The sequence below is a fragment of the Ursus americanus genome, chromosome 16 (genome assembly GCF_024610735.1).
Source record: "Ursus americanus isolate L20-20 chromosome 16, mUrsAme1.1.p, whole genome shotgun sequence".
In the NCBI taxonomy this organism is placed as follows: domain Eukaryota; kingdom Metazoa; phylum Chordata; class Mammalia; order Carnivora; family Ursidae; genus Ursus; species Ursus americanus.
Genome location: NC_142142.1, coordinates 51353090 through 51372349, shown reverse-complemented (window position 1 = coordinate 51372349; position 19260 = coordinate 51353090). Strand labels below are relative to the sequence as shown.

Below are 19260 nucleotides of genomic sequence, written 5' to 3'. Positions count from 1 at the left end.
GTTTCTTATAAAGTTCAACACAGTCTCACCATATAATCCAGCCATCAGTGGGTATTTATCCAAGTAAACTGAAAACTATGTCCACATAAAACTCTATACACAAATGTTTATTGCAGCTTTATTCACAGTCGCTAAAACTGGGAGCAACAAAGATGCCCTTCAACTGGGGAATAAACAAATGGGTACATCCATACAGTGGGATATTCACGCAAGAACATGGATGAATCTAAGGGCATTTTGCTAAGTGCAAGAAGTCAGACTCAAGAGGCTACATATTATATGATTCCATTCATGTGACACTCTGAAAAAGGCAAAACTATAGGAACAGAAAATAGAGCACTAATCACAAGGGTTTGGTGGAGAGGGTGTAATTGACTAAAAGAGGACTTATGGGGGAAATTTTAGATGATGGAACTTTCTATGTAGTACTAGGGTGGTGAATGAATGACTCTATGCATTTGTCAAACTTCACAGAACCATACACCATAAAAAGTAAACACTAACATGGGCAAACTCTAAAAAGGAAAAATCACCCAGGACGTCAGGAGAGCCCAGAATAGACTGCAGACTATGAATAATGAATCTATTACATTATAAATGTATGACTAACAGTACGGGGGTGGGGAGGCAGGGAGCTGACCCTTTAAATTATGTTGGAAAATAGTACTCTCACTAGAAATTATAAGGGTAAGAACAAAAGCAACTATACGTAAATACTATACTTTAGTTAGAAATCTGTTTCTCATTTCATTTCTCAATTCTGAAACTGTTTTACATGTATACTGAGGTAAGCAAAATGGACGGTAGCTGGTGGGTGCCAGGTTTCTCAATGATGGAGGGGAAAGTTATAGATAAGCAAGAAGAAAAGAAAATACTGCACTAGAGTAGGTTACACCAGTATGAACTCATATTTATGTATCTGTATATATAAACATGTATGCATAGACACATAAACAGATACAGAAATAACGACAGACATGTGGGCATATGTGGATTTCTAGACATGTACTACCTAGCTCTGTCTGCTGACAGGGCCTAGAAACAATGACACCCCAGTAACAAGTATTTCTACAAGTTAGATCTTGGTTTCTAAATACTGTTATCCATTAAAAGCAGCCAGGGTCCCTTGGAGAAATGGTCGATTCTAAAGTTGGGACAGGGAAAATACAAGATGAGTCTGGAGCATCTTGTAGTATCAGAAAGTCAGAGAGTGCTCAAAAAATAAAAGGCGAGGGCATGCAAAAGGGACACCTTAAAGAATTCCCAGTGGCTAAAGAACAAAACAATTTGAGCAACAAAATAAATAACATATTACTGGATTACAACAGTATAAAATATACATGACTCATTACCGACAAAAAAATAACTAAGATAAATGGGGTGATGAAACAAATCCTTATAGAAAAAGTCCAAATATTATATGTAGATATCCCACGAGGTCCCCTTTTGTGTGCAAGCTGAACTTAGTGACTCACTTCTAGAGAGCAGAGTATAGAAGGGGAAAAAGAACAATTTTAAAGTGGAAAAACTGGCAAACACTGACTACCTTAACCAAGTGATTAAGGTTAGCATCACTAGTGATGTCCTGTGGTTACCATGTACTGGTTAAAATTATGTGATGAGAAGGGCACTCCACCACTGTGGTATTCTTTCCAAAAACCCATTACCTCAGTCTGACCATGAGAAAAACACCCAATGAACCCAATTTGAAGGACATTCTACAAAATAACTAACCATATTCCAAAAAACTGACAGGCTTACAAAGAGCAAAGACTGAGAAACTGTCAACAGATCACAGGAGACTAAAGAGTATGACAGTTACTTGCAATGTGGGATCCTGAATTGGATCCCTGAACAGAAAAAGGACTTAGTGGAAAAACTAGTGAAATCCAAGTAAAACCTGGTACATTAAAAATAACGTACGAATGTTGGTTCTGATAAACTGTACCATGGTAATGTAAGGAGTGGTAATAAAACTGGATAAGGGGTGTACAGGAATTCTTCATACTATCTGCAAATTGTCTATAAATCTACAATTACTAAGAAACAAAAAGTTTGTTTTTAAAAAAATAATTTTCAAAACAGCCCCCCCAAACAACTACAGAATACATATTCTCTTCAAATGCAAACAGATTATTCACCAAGGTAAACCATATACTGGGCTATAAAACAAGCAGCTTAATAAATTTCAAAAGATCAAAATATTATGGAGTATAATCTCTGATCTCAAGAGAATTAAATTGGAAATCAAAAACAGTGAGATATCTAGAAAAGTCCAAATGTTTGGAATTAAACAATGAATTCCTAAGTAACTCATGGATCAAAGAATGAACCAAATCAACATACATTCCTGGAAAAAAAAAAAAAAACAAACCTCTCAGCAAACTAGAAATAGAAAGGAACCTTCTCAACTCAGTAAAGGGAATCTACAAAACACCTATAGCTTACAACACATGTAATGGCGAAAGCCTGACTGCTCTTCTAAGATTAGGAAGACAAAGATGCCTGTTCTAACTACTTCTAGTCAACATCTGCACTGGACGTTCTAGTTAGCGCAATAAGGTAAGAAAGAGAACAAAGGACATTTGGATTGGAAAGGAAGAAGTAAAGCTGTCTATATTCACGGATGACCTGATCCTCTAGGTACAAAATCTGATGGAGTCTACAAAAAAGCTATCATACAAAGTGAGCTTCACTACAATAACAATTGATATTTGTCACCAATGACAAAATTCAAGCTTTTAAGTGTAAATCAGAATTTCAAAAAAATGTGTATCTGCCACCATGAACCCTAGCTTCCCGTTTAAGATTTTGGTGATGAGATCACAGGCAATGTCAACAAATATATGATTAGTTGACTTTGTGTAGCAAAAAATATCAACATTTGGCAGGTCTGAGATACTCAGCAAACCAGTATTTTCCAAATGACCAGTACATGATGTTATAAAATCACGTACCAGGAAAAGATTTATCCAAAGCAGAAAAAAAAAAATGGATTTTAATGTAACAGTATGGAAAGTTTTCTGATATGATTTCAGACTCCATATTACAAATCACCTTTAAGAAACTACCACTTGCTGAGTTTTTCTGTAGTATCAAAACACGTAACATACCTTGCTTTTCTTTTTTTTTTTAAAGATTTTATTTATTTATTTGACAGAGACAGCCAGCGAGAGAGGGAATACAAGCAAGGAGAGTGGGAGAGGAAAAAGCAGACTCCCAGCGGAGGAGCCTGATGTGGGACTCGAACCCGAAACGCCGGGATCACGCCCTGAGCCGAAGGCAGACGCTTAACGACTGCGCTACCCAGGCGCCCTATACCTTCCTTTTCTAATTATCTATGTATAAGGCTGAATTTTCTAAGGTTAAATTTTCTTCCTGTACTTCAACTAAACATAATGCAAAAGACTCAATGCAGAATCCTACTATCTACAATTAAGCCAAACATGAATGAGATTTGCAAAAATACTAATCAAAGACATTCTTCTATTTTCTGTTTGGAAAACAGTTATTTTTCTTTAAAAATATGGCAATTATGTTAACATAATAGCTTTATTATGTTTTTAATGAACTAATAAACACTTTTTAAACATCTCAGTTTAGTTTCTAATATAGTAAATATTAACAGATATATTCCACATAAACAGAAGTTTTTTGGGGTCCCCAGTAATTTTTAAGAGTATAAAGAGTCTTGAGATCAAAAAGTCTGAGAATCATCATGCTGAATGCTAGAACAATGTCCTTTAGTAGGCAGGAGGAGATGGGCTCTAATATGTAAAAAGAGGGACAGACTTTGGAAAGAAGCATATTTAGGTCATTGTGCTAACAGATAGGAAGTTAGAGTACATGGGTAGATGCTGGTTGTAGGGATCAGTAAGACACTGTAAGTAGCTCACTCCTAAGGCAATGAAGAGAAGGTTTAAGGACTACATTTTAAAGATATAACACACAAAAGACTCCAGACTCCCACCATCGCTCATCCCCTCTAAACCTAAAATATCACTGGAAGTGACCAATGTCAAAAACAAAGGGTATCCTATTGTCAGCACCAGAATTATTTGTCCAGAGCTTTAAAAAGCTTTGAAAAGGGGGGGGGGGAGGAGGAGGAGTCTCCTAAGCATGGGAAATGGGATCTGGCGACCTTAGAAACAGAAGCAAGCAAACTGCATGTTATTAACCTTGTGCTTAGAGTAGCAAGTGAGGGAGAGTGATTTAAGAATGGTTAGGGAAGGTTAGGGTCAGATGGAAGAGAAAACAAAAATGTAGGAAACATTCAGGCTTACCTGTCCACTCCATCCCAGCGATATCCAGGCCAGATATTGAATCTATTGGGAGGAGGTGCAGGACCATTGTAGCGAGGTCTCACTGGTGAGAGGAGAGAAAGGGAAAAGAAATTAGTTACCTATGTAACTCAATTCAGAGCTGAGTGGCAGTGGGAAAAAAAATTTTACACAGAAATCTTTACTGAGTTGAACCCAAACTCCTAAACACAAGGAACCTAAAACTGTATGGGAAAGCCCATACATGTGCCCAGCTAAAGACCCTCTCTCTTTCCATAAGTCACCTCCATCTCTGGTGAGTCCCAGAAGGCTCACCTTTCTTATTCTTGTTCTCCTTGGCTTTATTCTTCTTGATAAAGTTGGCCATGGGGTCCCCCTCTCTTTCCTGTTCTCTCAGCATCCGATCCAGATCTTCATCATCAATATAGCGGGCCAGAGGCTTCTGCATTTCCTTCACTGCATCCTCCACGTTTTGTTGCTGCTGCCGGGTCTGGGCTAGCCTGGGCAAAAAGAACCAAGACCGTCTGCTATCCTGTGTAACACTTCCCCCCTTACACTGAGACCATATGGCTACATTTGGAAAACCTCCTTTTTCTAGCAGTATAGGCCAAATATTGAAAAGAGTAAAATTCCTAGAATACCAACTGAAAGTGTAGAGCCCATCAGTATCTTAGAAAGGACATTGAGCACATTGAATTTTCCATTCCTGAAACAGCTCTTAAGGCACAGCAATGAACTAGCTGGTCAGAAAAGTAGAGAATGAGCTTCTCTCGTCCTAGCGCAGTCTTGTTCTTCATTTCAGTGGTTCTCTTACCCTTTTCCCCACTGAGCATACAGCTCATCTCTCTCCGAGTCCTTTTCTGCTTTTCTCCTTTGCTCTAAACGTTCCAGTTTCAAATTCCTCTTACGACCAGACTTATCTCGAAATACGGTTTCAGCATATTGGAATTCAGCTGCAAAGGAAAATTCTACTTTTAAAGATAAACATCAGGTATCAAAATCAGAAATAATTCTAACAGTTGAAATCAACCACTTGGGATTCTGATGGTGGATAAAAACTTTTGCAGCCAGACTACAAATAGTCCCTACCAATATCTAACCTTTTTCAAGAAGGAAAGGAACCATTTGGGCCCACTAAGAAGTTAACATAATGCATAAAACCAGAGCTGAAATTTAATATCAATTAAAAGTTTAAAATATCAGGTACAATAAACTACATTAAAAAACAATAAAACCTACATGAGCCTTGATTGGTCTCCACTTTCACATTTTTACCTTCAAACGCCAGGGTTTCTTGGTCCCGTTTCTTGAGTTCCTGCTGCTCTCGCTGTATGTCAGTTAACACCAACCCAGTTTTAGCCCCAGAATACATGTGTGCAGCCTGTGCAACGGAAAAGGGAGCATCCAACATTAATGAGACAATACAGCAGCAGGCTCCAGGGTATACACAGTTAGGTGCATTTTTGCCTGATGATTAGCAATAACCAAACCAAAAACTCTAGCCTTGTGTTCTCATTACTGACCACAAGATTCACAAAATAAAAAAGAAATAAAATTGAATTTGATGGCATATTAATAGTACTATCAAGTTTCAAGAATAAACAGAAACACAAGCCAAGAAAATATTAAAGAACAGGCATAGCATCTATATTTCTGACTTTTCAGTATATAAACTGCACACAAGAAGCTGCACTCTCAGGTCACCTGATCAGAAACCTGTATCAAACTCTAAGCCCTCCAATACAGACCCACACTGATAAAATATTCCATTTCAACTACAAACTCAAACAAATCTAAGGTCCTTCAATTGTGGATATGTTTTAGGATCATGACAAGTTATGACCAAATCAAACCTTTTTATTAAACTCCATTTCATAGCAAGATAAACAACCAATCCAAAAATGGAGCATATAGTGTATCATGTGCAATGTACTCAATTTGATTAATATGAAATTGTCCATGAAGTAAACAGATACATAAAATGTCAGGGGGTCCAGCTGCAACACAAACCTCACTTTCTTCCCCAAAAGAGAAGAACCCCACTTCCGAGTCAGGAACAGACTACCAGGACCATGTGGGCAACAGAGGAGACCTACCTGAAAAGTCTGGGTTGGAGGGAAAAGTGCACACTGCAGGCCCTATTCCTGTTTCCTAACCAACTCACTGGAATAATATTCTGTCCCTAGCACCGGTGTGCTTTACAAAAACAACGGCTCAGAGTTCATGTGGATGTTCTGGGCAATTCATGCTTCATCACAGATTTAAAATAAAACAAAACACTGACTTCCCAGGTGGTATGATTTCTAAAAGTCATTTCATATTTTAAATCTCTCTCTTTAAGCTCTGGATACAGAGACCTGCTGTCCGATTTATAATAATAAATTGCTTACGTTAATGTCTCACTTTGTCCTGGGCACTGTGCTAAGAGTTTTACTTACCCTGACTCATCTAACTCTCACAATAGCCTCATGAAGTACATACTATGATTATCCACGTTTTACAGATGAAGAAGCTGAGGCTTAAAGATATTCCATAGCTTGCTCAAATTTCACAAACAGCAGCTGAAGAAGTAGGATTCAAATATGTGATCTAATTAACACAAGGTTTGTACTTTGAACTCTACTCTGTAAACTATAGTTCTCAGTTCATTCCTAAGACAATAGGAAGTTTTTCCGGACCTATTAAAAAATGAGATTTGTGGAATAAAGAGGATAGAAAGGCAGAAGGTACTTAGGAAACCTAGTGTTTGCAAGTTCGTCTGGGCTGGGTTATAGGCAGTCCTGCCCTCAGAGAGAAGCAAAGAGCTCTAAAGGTAACTGTGCTCTAGATTTACTCTGCTACCAGGAGCTACCTCCTTCCTCTCTGGTTTACATATCTGAGACGTGTACACAGCTCAAAAACAGAAGCCACTCTAAGGAAAAGACATGGCTCCTGAGAATTCCTACCTTCTTTCCTAGAGACTGACTCCTTCGAGGTGGAGACAGATCAGAATCAGAAGATTTGGCCCTCTGTTTCCTCCTTGGAGGAGACAGGTCAGAATCAGAGCTCCGATGTGTAGGTCTATTCCGTGGAGGTGACAGATCTGAATCAGAATCCTTGTGCCCTGAACTTTGCTTATGCCGTGGAGGAGAAAGATCTGAATCAGAGGCTTTCCGACTGTCACTTGGGTAGGAGGAAGAGTCCAACACGTGGCTCTGATGTCTCCTAGGTGAAGAGCTTGTGTGAAACCTCCTATGGCTGGGGGAAGAGCCTAGAAATTAAAAAATAAAATCTTTAATCCCCTTGCAGAATTTTAAAAATAGAACTTACCAGGCTAATATTCAATATTCATTCAGTCCTCCTCTAAAGAGCTATCACTAACCTAAACACAAGTACAGATGATGCGTGAGAAGATCAGAGTCAGGGACAACTTTTAAAACCAACAGGCAGGATGAGGGTTCTATTCCCAAATTACTAGTGACTGTGACTAGCATGTGAGACCTCAACATACTCACCTATGTCATATTTATCTGAGCATAGAATGGGCAAAACAACTTGTGCTCAGACCTCACTGCTGTGGCAAAGTTAAAAAACTACCTAGAATATACCTGGGTGAGGGGAGGGGGGTGGGGGAATGGGATAGGCTGGTGATGGGTAGTAAGGAGGGCACGTATTGCATGGTGCACTGGATGTTATACACAACTAATGAATCATCGAGCCTTACATCGGAAACCGGGGATGTACTGTATGGTGACTAACATAATATAATAAAAAATCATTATAAAAAAAAAAAAAAAGAATATACCTGGGTGGCTCAGTCGCCTAAGTGTCTGCCTTTGGCTCAGCAAGGCTCCCTGCTCAGCCCCGTGTCAGGAGAAGTCTGCTTCTCCCTCTCCCTCTGCCCCTACCCCCATTCATGCTCTGGTATGCTTGGACTCTCTCTCTCTCAAATAAATAAAATCCTAAAAAAAAAAAAAGAAAACAGTTCCTAGGGACAAAGACTGAGTAAACAAATCTCACTGCATAGGCCTGAGTTGTAGACAGAAACATCACAAATCAACTCCTAAAAAGGCAACCTGCAAATGGGTATCAACCATTTTAAAAATATACATCCCTCTTACCTAGTAAGTCAATTTCTACTTTGTTTTCTAGAAAACATATCTAGAAGTACTTAAATTCCCAGAAAAATCTATCTAAAAGTAGATAAGGGAATAATCCAGAATGGGGCAACAATTTATGTACAAGGCTCATTTTAAAATTATAAAAGCAAAACTTTAGAAATAACCTAAAATATGCAGTATTAGGGAAATGGTTAAGCACATTTATGTAACAGAACACCGATAAAGATCATATTGACAAAGAGATGTTTTTATGACACGGGGAAGATAACGTTAAGTGAAAAAACCAGGCAAGACTATACACACAACACGTACATACAACATAGAAAGGGCTTAACTACATAAAAAAAAAATGAATAGAAAAAAGCCTAAACAAACACTGGCCACAGCACTAACAGTGAATGGCTCTGAATGACAGAATTTTGTGTAATCTTTCTTCTACTTCTTTATACATCTCTATACACTGTGAAGTTTCTACATCAGACATGTAGTATTTTCATATGGGGTGGGGACAAAAAACAAAGATATATAAAAATATCCTCCTTGCCACTGTAAATTTTAACTCTCCTCAGCCCAACCTCTCCCATTTCCCTACAGTTTTTAAAACTTCTCCAAAAAATACCATTCTCATTTCTAAAGACCACAAGTAAAAGGTCCAAAAGAAAGCACTTAGGGAGGAAGTCCTTCTCATGGGCAATCAAATGCTTACCTTTAGAATCATGCTTATGGGATTTTGCTTGCTTTTTTCGTGGAGGAGAGAGGTCGGAGTCATACTCATACTTGCTGTTCTTTGGGAGTGATGTATGAGATGGTCCTGGCCCCTTCCAATGTGGAGAAATTTTGCTAGAGGCTCTTTCTGGAGCTTTACCACTTTTGGTTCTGGGCAGCGAATGAGGGACATTAGCAGCCAAATCAGGGGAGTCATGACGGGCCCTCCTGAGCTGCGATGTGTCCAAGGAGTCAAGAGTCCTTCTAGGTTGAGATGTGTCAGGGGAGCTATTTCGGGCCCTTCTGGGAACAGAGGTATCTGAGGAATTGTGATGGGCCCTCCCAGGAAGAGATGGATCTCGTGTGTCATGATGGGCTCTCCTAGGAGACGCACCTGAAGAGTGATGATGAGGCTTCCTGGGGGGAGAAGGATCCAGAGAAGCATGACGGGCCCTCCTGGGAGGAGATGAATCTGGGGTGTCATGACGGACCCGCCTTGGGGGAGAGGAATCTGGGGTGTCGTGACGGACCCTCCTGGGAGGAGATGAATCTGGGGTGTCATGACGGACCCTCCTTGGGGGAGAGGAATCCGGGGTGTCATGACGGACCCTCCTTGGGGGAGAGGAATCCGGGGTGTCGTGTCGGACCCTCCTGGGAGGAGATGAATCCGGGGTGTCGTGACGGACCCTCCTGGGAGGAGATGAATACGGGGTGTCGTGACGGACCCTCCTGGGAGGAGATGAATCCGGGGTGTCGTGACGGACCCTCCTGGGAGGAGATGAATCTGGGGTGTCGTGCCGGACCCTCCTGGGGGGAGATGAATCTGGGGAGTCATGATGGAAGTGTCTGTGTGAGGGTAGATCTTCACTGTGGCCTAAACAGAGAGGGCAAAGAGTTAGATCCCCACAGGTGCTCTATTCATCCCTGGTACCAAAACTTTCAAAAGATACCCTGGCAGCATACATATCAAAACTACTCAGAAATCCCAAAAGGTCTGCACAGCTCTTTTCCTTAGGGGCAGTAAACCGGCGTCCATGAACACCTTAAAGACAACCTCTCGTATTTGCCTAACAAGCCATTTAAATGCATTTTTCATATTATACCTTGTAAGGTAAGCTAGGCAGGCATCCTTGTTTCACAGACATGAAAACAGAGGCTCCAAGAAGATGAGTGATTTCTTGACAAGTCACAGCCACTCAGATGAAGAGATAGGCTAACACCCTGATCCTCTAGCTGTCAATCCAATGCTGTTCCTAAAACCCTGTCTGTGCAGAGCTCCCAGAGGCTCCTACTGATACTCAGACTAGATAACACACAGTTCATAGTCACTCTTCTTTCAAAAGGCAAAGTGACTAAGCCTGTGCCACATCAAAATGAAATGCTATTAACTATTTAATCTACAGCCCTGTGCTCCTTATGGGGGGAGGTCACCAGATAAAAAGAGGGATCAGCATTTCCTGATCACCTACTCCAAGCCAATGGTTTATATACATTCCCTCACTTAATTCTCGCAACAAGCCTGAAAGACAAATATTGTTATCCCCATTTTATAGATGAAGAAGTTGATAGAAAGATTAAGGCATACTGCCGAAGTCACACTGCTAACCTGTGGTGGAGTGCTGGGGGATCCAGTGCAGATCCACCCGACTCCAGGGTCCACGTGCGTACTTTTAACATAGGGAGTTGAGGAAAGAGTTTGAAACTTCCAGTTTCCAAAGGTATTCGAGAATGAAATGTTTACAGCAACTCAGGACATTTCCAAAATCCAGTTTCTCCTCTCCATTTGCTTGTCATTGAGCTCTATGGCCCCAATATAAATAAATGCTGGGTAGGGCCCAATGAACACTTGCTAAGTGGATGAATTATACCAAGTCAACTCCTTTACTTTGGGGAATAGTCCTCTCTGACTGGAATCACCACTCACAGAAGAGTACTGATATCTCTGGGAGACCTGACATCAAATCTAATCCATGGCGTTGCTAAATTACATGATATTTATAAAAAAGGAAGTAAGGATCAGAGACCAGTGAGGATATTTCCAGTGACAAATGGGGATGGAGCAGTGAGAATGAAGAAAAATAATTATTCGGCAGGGGAGGGGGCAGGGGGTGCAGGCGGTTTGGTATCACTTCCTAGACCTATAAATATGGAGACCAGAAGATTCTCTCTAAAAAACGAGTATGGGAAGGACTGGAAACAAAACCACAGGATAAGGCAGAAAATAATAAGAGTGAACAAGATTCTGATAAAAGAATACATACTGATAATAAACTTTTTATTCATAAAACAATAATGTACTGAAAAGTTAACTGAGGCAATAGTGATCACTAACCTATAGCCAACTGTCACTTTGGTTATGCATTTTTTTCTTATCGGAATTGTAGGACAATTAACATAAGCACAAAGTATAACAGAAAAAGAACAAATCCTATTTAGGAGTTAATTCTTCTACACTTCATGTATGAAAAAGGAACATGTGTTGAGAGTAAACTGGAGTTAAATGGCTATTCAAAAGCAAGATCCCTGTTTACGCCAGGGGAAAAACCAAGACAAGTAAGAATAAGGTTTGTCTCTGCTCAAACACAACAAACAAATGTCCCTTATCCAATCCTCAAAAACTCAAAAAAATTTTAAATATGGAGTTAAATTACTAGCCTAGGGAGAGGGTATAGCGTGGGTAAGTGGAGGATAATGCACTGCAAAATACCAATATTTAAAAGAAGAACAAAGAAAGATTTACTCCTCCAAAGTCCTGTCTATATACTAAGTGCCCCACTATTTGGGCCCAAGGGGAGTGGTTACTGCAAGAACCCCAAATAAGTCACTTCCTGACTTCAGTAACCCTAATGGCCAAATTACAAGAGAAAATGGAATACTTGGTCTCCCACTTCCGATGTCTTGCTACCTCTGAAGAAATTCTGAATTCTTTTCACACTATATTTTTCAGGATCAAGGACACACTAAAACAAACTATGCATTTTTCTAAAAGAAAAGTACAGAGAAGAAAAAAAAAGGCTTCCCCTAAATATGGGAAATTTGTTGAAACTAACCTCCCAGAAGCTTCCATTTGGCACTGGAACGAAAGGCTTCCATCTGCTTTACCTCTTCTGGCCGCTCATCCACAAACTCAGCCACCTGTCCGAGTTAGGACATTATGTTGAGAAAACCCACAGGATCCAGGCAAGGAGCACTGTTGTTTCAAGAACCTGAACCTATGACCATTCCATTCCTAATGCACATGGCACACACGAGTCCAAAACAGCCACGAAGAGACATGCAGAAACACGGAGTGGTCCTCAGCTATGTTTGCCCCATGAGATGTTTATCTGATTGTCCCTGGATAGTTTAATTATAGATCTTTCTCTGACTAATCAACTTTCCTCCAAAGGTGAATTTTTTCATTACAAACCTTCTTTATCAACCTGCCAGGTACACAACTGCCACAGATAAGCTAAAAGTTAAGTTCCTTTTACCTTTTTACTTTTACATTCAGAGTGAAAATACAGGCAGGCTTCCATGTCAAGGGCTTCAGGCTCCTTATGAAACCTCTGCTGTTACAGGTAATCACAATGACAGGTTTTCTTAAATCCAACCAAAATAAGTCATTAAGAAGTACATAGATCCACAGAATTTTTAAGGGATAAAAACACATTTCATATCATCCAAATTCCCATACAAATCTGGAATCTTCTTATATCCTTGAAAAATGATCACTCACCCAGTCCCTCCCTGACAGGGAACCAATTTACTGGCAGTGAACTCATTGTGTCCATTGTATTGGGGGCAATGCTAGAAAGTCTTTAGTTTTATTGGACCTGTATCTACTTTCCTAGAACTTCTTTCCATTAACCCTAGTTCTGACTCCAATACAATCAACCTCCTTCCCACATAACAGATTTTCAAAGGCAGCTGGCATAATAAATTCTAGTACAGTACAGCGACTACATGCCAGGCACTGTGTTTGGGCTTTACTTACATTATCCCACTCAATCCTCAAAACAGCCCTCCAAAGAAAGGTCCCACACTAATAAAAAACAAACTATGATTCAGAGAATTTAAGCAGATTTCTCAATATCACAAGCTAGCAAGTGGCAGAACTAAAATACAAACCTAGGTCATAATTCACTTCTATTTTTCTGTTCCCAAGAGCCTACCATCAGTCCTCAGGTAACCCAGTTTTGAGACAGGAAAGCACAGGCCTGAATTCAAGCAAGATAAACGGAGATCTAATTCACCAGCTCTGCCACATAATATTGTGTAGCCTTTGGCAAATTATTTTCTCTAAACCTCAAATTACCTCATTTGTGAAAGGAGGACTCAAAGGATTTCTATAAGGATTCAATGAGATAATTCATGTAAGCTAAGCAGCTTGGTACATGGTAAATGCTCAATAAATTATACCCATTATTCTTGTGCTGCCACTGCTATTGTGCTTGTCCTAATTATTTTGCCATTATTACTGGTGGTTGTGTGGTCTTGCCATAACAAAAATGAATTCAATAATCAAGATCTGTTTTAATCAGTGCAGAGAGCAGTGGAGCTAAAGCCTCCCTTGTTCAGGTTTTGAGGCAATCGTAAAAGCAAAAGACAATATTATAAAGGAAAATTAACAGACTTGGCTATATAAAAATTAAAAATTTTAATTCTCAAAAACATAAATGAAAAGGCAACTAATAAAATATACCAATGACAGGTAAAACAGATAATATATTCTTTTATATAAATATCAAATAAATCAATGAAAAAATTAGAAAGTCCAATTTTCTAAACAATGGTAAAAAATGCCAAAAAATTATAAAATACAAATGCCCAATAAACATATGAAAAAATTATTCACTCCTTTTCAAAGAAACTGGATACCACTGTTAACCTGCCAAACCGACATAGGTTCACTATTGTTTTTGTTGAAAATAATTCTCTAGTATTGATGAAGAAATGCGGAAAATGGCATTCTCAAACAACTTTAAGGAGAGTATAAATTGGTACCACCTTTTGGAAAGCAATATGGGAATACAGCTCAAAAGGATCACACTTTCTAACCTATAAATTCCATTTGATAGGAATAAAGAAATGAACAGATTTCTAAAATGATTTCTGTACAAGATGTTTTTCAAAGCACTATATTTTAAAACAGAAAACCACTCATACATCCAGTAAAAGGACAGGTTAAATTAATATATATAATTTATGCAACTACTATTGCAACCATTAAAAATCATGTCCTCAAAAAACATTTTAAAATCTTACTACAGTAGTCACAACATATTATTAAATGAGAGGATCAGGCTCCAAAACCATATGTTCAGTATGATCTCAATTATATTTAAAAAATAAATAAAATACAAGTATATATAATCTATGAATTAAAGACATATGCATCCAAATGTTAGCAATTGTTACCCCTGGACAATCACAGGGTAAGTGATAATTATATTTTTTTCCAAAATTTTAAACCTTCTTGTAATTTCCAAATATTCTACAATAAATATGTATTGCTTTTATAACATAAAAAAAATGTTGTAAACATTAATTAGGTTAAGTGGTTCTAACTCAAATTAATTGGCCCCTATGATCACTATTTCCCTTCTTCCTTTTTTTTTTTTTTAAGATTTTATTTATTTATTTGAGAAAGAGTGAGCAAGAGAGACAGCACAAGGGAGGGGCAGAGGGAGAGAAAGAGAGAGAAGCAGACTCCCTGCTGAGCAGGGAGCCCTACGCAGGGCTCCATCCCAGGACCCTGGGGTCATGACTTGAGCCAAAAGCAGACACTTAACTGACTGAGCCACCCAGGCATCCTGACCCCTTTTTAAAGTAATCTCTAAACCCAGTGTGGGGCTCAAACTCACAACCCCGAGATCAAGAGCTGCATGCTCTACCGACTTAGCCGCCAGGTGCCCCGCTATTTCCTTTCTAATTACTAATAAACCTTCTTTTAAACAATGTACTATAGAATATGCTGGGGATTAACACTGAATACACTCATCTGGAATTCAATTTACAACCTTTTAGTGTAATACAGCCTATCAACAGCTCTCCTTTTCTCCATGTTTCTCAGCAAGGTTTCCATGACGGTACCAATGTGAGATTATTTGCCTATGCTTTTGCTCACTTGGTTCTTACTGGTCCTTCAAAACTCAGCTCAGGTATTTACATCCTTCATAGAATTTCCCAGTGGAGGGTGCCTGGGTGGCTCAGTGGGCTCAGGTCATGATGCCATGGTCCTGGGATTGAGCCCCATGTCATAGGGCTCTCTGCTCAGCAGATAGTCTGTTCTCCCTCTCGCTCTGCCCTCGCGACTTGTGTGTGTACATTCACTCTCTCTCTCTCTCTGGAATAAATAAATAAAATCTTAAAAAAAAAATTTCCCAGTGGAGTAAAAAATGTGCTACTTCCCCAGTGCTCTAATAACACTAGGTACATATGTGAAATGTCTCTCCACCATTTATCACATTGTTGAAATTTGAAATTCAGTCTCCCATCTAGGTTAGGGTCTCTAAAGTACAGACACTAGGTTTTATTAATCTTTTTTTTTTTTAAGATTTTATTTATTTATTTGACATGACAGAGACAGCCAGCGAGAGAGGGAACAGAAGCAGGGGGAGTGGGAGAGGAAGAAGCAGGCTCCCAGAGGAGGAGCCTGACGTGGGGCTCGATCCCAGAACGCTGGGATCACGCCCTGAGCCGAAGGCAGACGCTTAACGACTGCGCCACCCAGGCGCCCCTAGGTTTTATTAATCTATATATTTACAGTACTTAGACAAAAGTATACAATTTTAAACCTGGTTGAATCAATGAATAAAAGGAACAAATAAAAAGTTTCCTGTAACTGAACCTGAACATTGTTTTTAAGGTACATTTCAATAAACTGAACCATGGCTAATTGTAAACATTACAATTGGAAGTCCTGCCTCTTTGTGATTAGCTTCCATTTCTAGGCTAATGAGACCTTCCATAAACAAAGAACACAGTCTATAGGCATCATCAAAGAAAACTACTTTAAAACAGCTCTTTGAAAAGTGTCACCTCTTTTCTGCCCTCAACATATATATATAAATCTACCCTGTACCAGGAATCAAGATTGAGAAGTCCTCACAGCCTCAAAAGATACATACCACAGGCAAATCTCCATCATCTTCTTCCTCCTTTTCCGGTTTAGTGGTAGAGATAGTTGTCCAGCTCACATCATCATCCACAATCCGCATTCTAAATGTGAAAAATAAAAAGATCAAAAAGGAAGAATCATTCTTGGATAACAGCCTACAAACACTTATCTATGGATTTTAGGATAAAGCTCAAAATCCTACAAGATTCTATAAGGTTCAGTCTTTGCCTATATGGCCAACTTCACCTTGTACCCCTGCCTCCACAGTTCACTACCTTGCTGGTCATCTTCTGGTGCCTGGAATGAGCCAAATTCCTTACCACATCAGTTCTCACATATTCAGTTCCTTCCCTCTGCCTGACCAACTCTTCTTTCTTTAATGGGAAACTCTTAAGATTCTTAAGAGTCCTAGCTTACATTTAATTTTCTTGAGCTTCTCCCCTTACCTCCCTCAACCCCTGTTATGCATCCATGGGATACTTTCATTGTATTATTCACAAAGAAAATAAATCAATTAGTTGTGTAATTAGAGGTTTAAAGCTTGTATGCCCATTAAATTACAAGGTCAACCAGAATAGGGACTACGCCTTCTCATACGCAGTGATATTCTCAACACCCTGAAGTAACTGGCCTAAGAAGTACGTATTCAATAAACGTTACATAGACAAACTATGGATGAGTCCAAATAATCAACAATGACTGCCATGATGTGAACAGTCCTATCTGAAAAGCCATTATCACTGTATACATCTCTAATCATAACCATAAAGTGATATCATTATTACTCTCATTTTAAAGATATAGAAACAGTCTTAGAGAGATGAAATATCTTGCCCAAGGCCACACAGCCCACAAAGTGGCACAGCTAGGACTCAAACTCTGACCAGCCTTACTCCAAAGCTCAAGCTATTTTCACTACATGGCACTGTCTCTGGGATGCCTAACAAAGTACCACAAACTGGGGGGCTTAAAACAACAGAAATGTATTCTCTCTCAGTTCTGGAGGCTTGAAGTCTGAAATCAAGGTGTCTGCAAGGCAATGCCTGCTGGGAAGTTTCTAGGGAAGGATATTTCCTTGATTCTTCCAACTTCTGGTAGCCCAGGCATACTTCGGCTAGTGGGAGAGTAAATCCAGTCCAATCTCAGCCTCCATCTTCACATGGCGGTTCTCCCCCTATGTCCGTTTGTGTCCAAATTTCCCTCTTCTTAAAAGGACACCAGTCATATTGGATTTAGCGCCCATCCTAATCCACTATGACCGCATCTTAACTAATTGTATCTGCAAAAGCATTATTTCCAAAGAAAGTCACATTCTGAGGTTCTGGGTGGACATGAATGGGGGGAGGGGTACTATTCAACCCAGTACATTGGGCTACAAAGTTTTCTCACTTGAAAAATGGGGATAATAACACCACCCACTTCGTGGTAGTATTACGAAGCTTAAAATCACATACCTCTAAAGTACTTAGGATGGCATCTGGTACGTGACAAGAACTACAAATGTCAGTTGTTATTGTTAACAGCATCACTATTAAGAGTAACAGGAAGTAAGCACAGGTCTCTGACTCAGGACCAGAGTCCCTGGGATTGCTGAACTCCCCAGTCAGGTTCTGGGCCCTAAATATCCAAACACGGAGGCTTTGGATGAGCTCCACCATTATTCTCAGGGCACGACATTCATTCTCTACGGAAGAGGACGGAACGCTACAAAGGCGGGAAGAGTAAGGAAAGTTAGAGCCGACTTGAGACCGCGAAGATACCGCCCACGGGCGCGAGGCGCCTGAGCTGGGCTCCCGACGGGGGACCGGCGGGCGGCGCGGAGAGGGGAAGCGCCGGCCGAGGGCGGAGCTGGGGAGGAGAGGGGCGGCGAGCCGCCGCAGACCCCGCCCCGCCAGAACCAACTCACCCCTTGCCGCCGGCCCCGCCAGGCTTCGGCCGCTTTCTGCGACGCTTGCGACCGGAGTCAGAGCCCCCGTCGACGCCGGCAGCTGCCCCAGACAAGTAACGCTTCAGGTACTCGGCCTTGGAGAGCGGCGGAGCTGCCGCCATGGCAGCGGCGACGGCGAGGAGACGGCTCGGCGCTGGGGCCAAAACTCTTGAACGCGAAACTCACGGCGGTGACACAAAGAGGCGGGGCTGGGACCGGAAGTGGCGAAGAGTGGTGGGAACTGTCCCCGGGCTAACAGGTGAGCGTTTTTGCAGCCTCACAAGGAGTGCGCTTACGTCCTTTGCCCTCTCCGTGTCCCTCTGCCGGCCCAACCACGTTTTCTGCTTGTCCATCTATCTGCCCCTTCAACATATAAGGCAGCTCCAGAAGCACCACAGTGTCGTCAAGAACGTGGGCTCTGGAGTGACAGTGTATCTAATCTTGAGTCTGGGCTCCGAAACTTCCTACCTGTAGGACCTTGGGCAAGTTATTTAATAACCTGGGGAGTATAATGGTATCTAACTCAATGCTTGCGAGTAATGAGATACTTTGCGTGAACTGCTTAAAACAGTGCCTGGCGCACAGTGTATGTTATTTGCATTAGTATGTGTTTAGGTTGCAGGGGTAGAGACTGCTCAAATAGGCTTCTAAGTACCACTCGAGAGGAAATCGAATTCCAAACCCAGTGTAATTACTGTGAAAAAATGTGATGGTTTCTAACTGTGAACTTCCCGTTTGACAGAATAGGTAGCCCGTAGCTACCTCTTGCCTAGGATCTTTCCAATGAGAAGGACCTACCTCTATTTTCAAAATACAGGGAAGCTAGAGAGGTTGAATTCCAATTCCCAAGTTTTGGAGAGGGGGGAGAGGTGGAGGGCAGAGACAGTACTTTTCTTCTTGTGAACATGAAGAGTTTTACATGAATTACCTCATTTAACTCACAGTTCTCAAGTGGTTTTATTATTGTGTTTTACAGATGAGAAAACCAAAGCTTGGGGAGGTTAAGGAACCTTAACCTTAACGAAGTTGGTTGCCCAAATTCACACAGCCAAAACGTCACCCTTGGTAGCAGAAGCTAGCAAAATGAGGTGCAAGAGGTAAATCCGAAGTTTGTGAAATAAAATATTAGATCGAATAGGTCCCTTA

General features: G+C 40.5%; 1 protein-coding gene and 1 long non-coding RNA gene across 2 annotated transcripts in view; one reads left to right on the top strand and one right to left on the bottom strand.

The window, feature by feature from the left end:
* The window catches only part of BUD13 (BUD13 spliceosome associated protein), a 27006-nt gene extending 8770 nt beyond the window's left edge, over nucleotides 1-18236 (bottom strand). The window contains exons 1-9 of the mRNA XM_045797828.2: nucleotides 18094-18236; nucleotides 16198-16288; nucleotides 12136-12220; nucleotides 9087-9959; nucleotides 7226-7530; nucleotides 5556-5661; nucleotides 5095-5233; nucleotides 4596-4780; nucleotides 4284-4365 (exon numbers count right to left, since the gene is read on the bottom strand). Of these exons, the coding sequence (XP_045653784.2) occupies nucleotides 4284-4365; nucleotides 4596-4780; nucleotides 5095-5233; nucleotides 5556-5661; nucleotides 7226-7530; nucleotides 9087-9959; nucleotides 12136-12220; nucleotides 16198-16288; nucleotides 18094-18236 (2009 nt within the window). The remainder of the gene's footprint in view (nucleotides 1-4283; nucleotides 4366-4595; nucleotides 4781-5094; nucleotides 5234-5555; nucleotides 5662-7225; nucleotides 7531-9086; nucleotides 9960-12135; nucleotides 12221-16197; nucleotides 16289-18093) is intronic.
* Nucleotides 18235-19260, top strand: LOC148108811 (uncharacterized). Its single transcript, XR_015727012.1, has 2 exons — nucleotides 18235-18373; nucleotides 19091-19260. It is a non-coding gene; the product is annotated as an uncharacterized LOC148108811 (long non-coding RNA).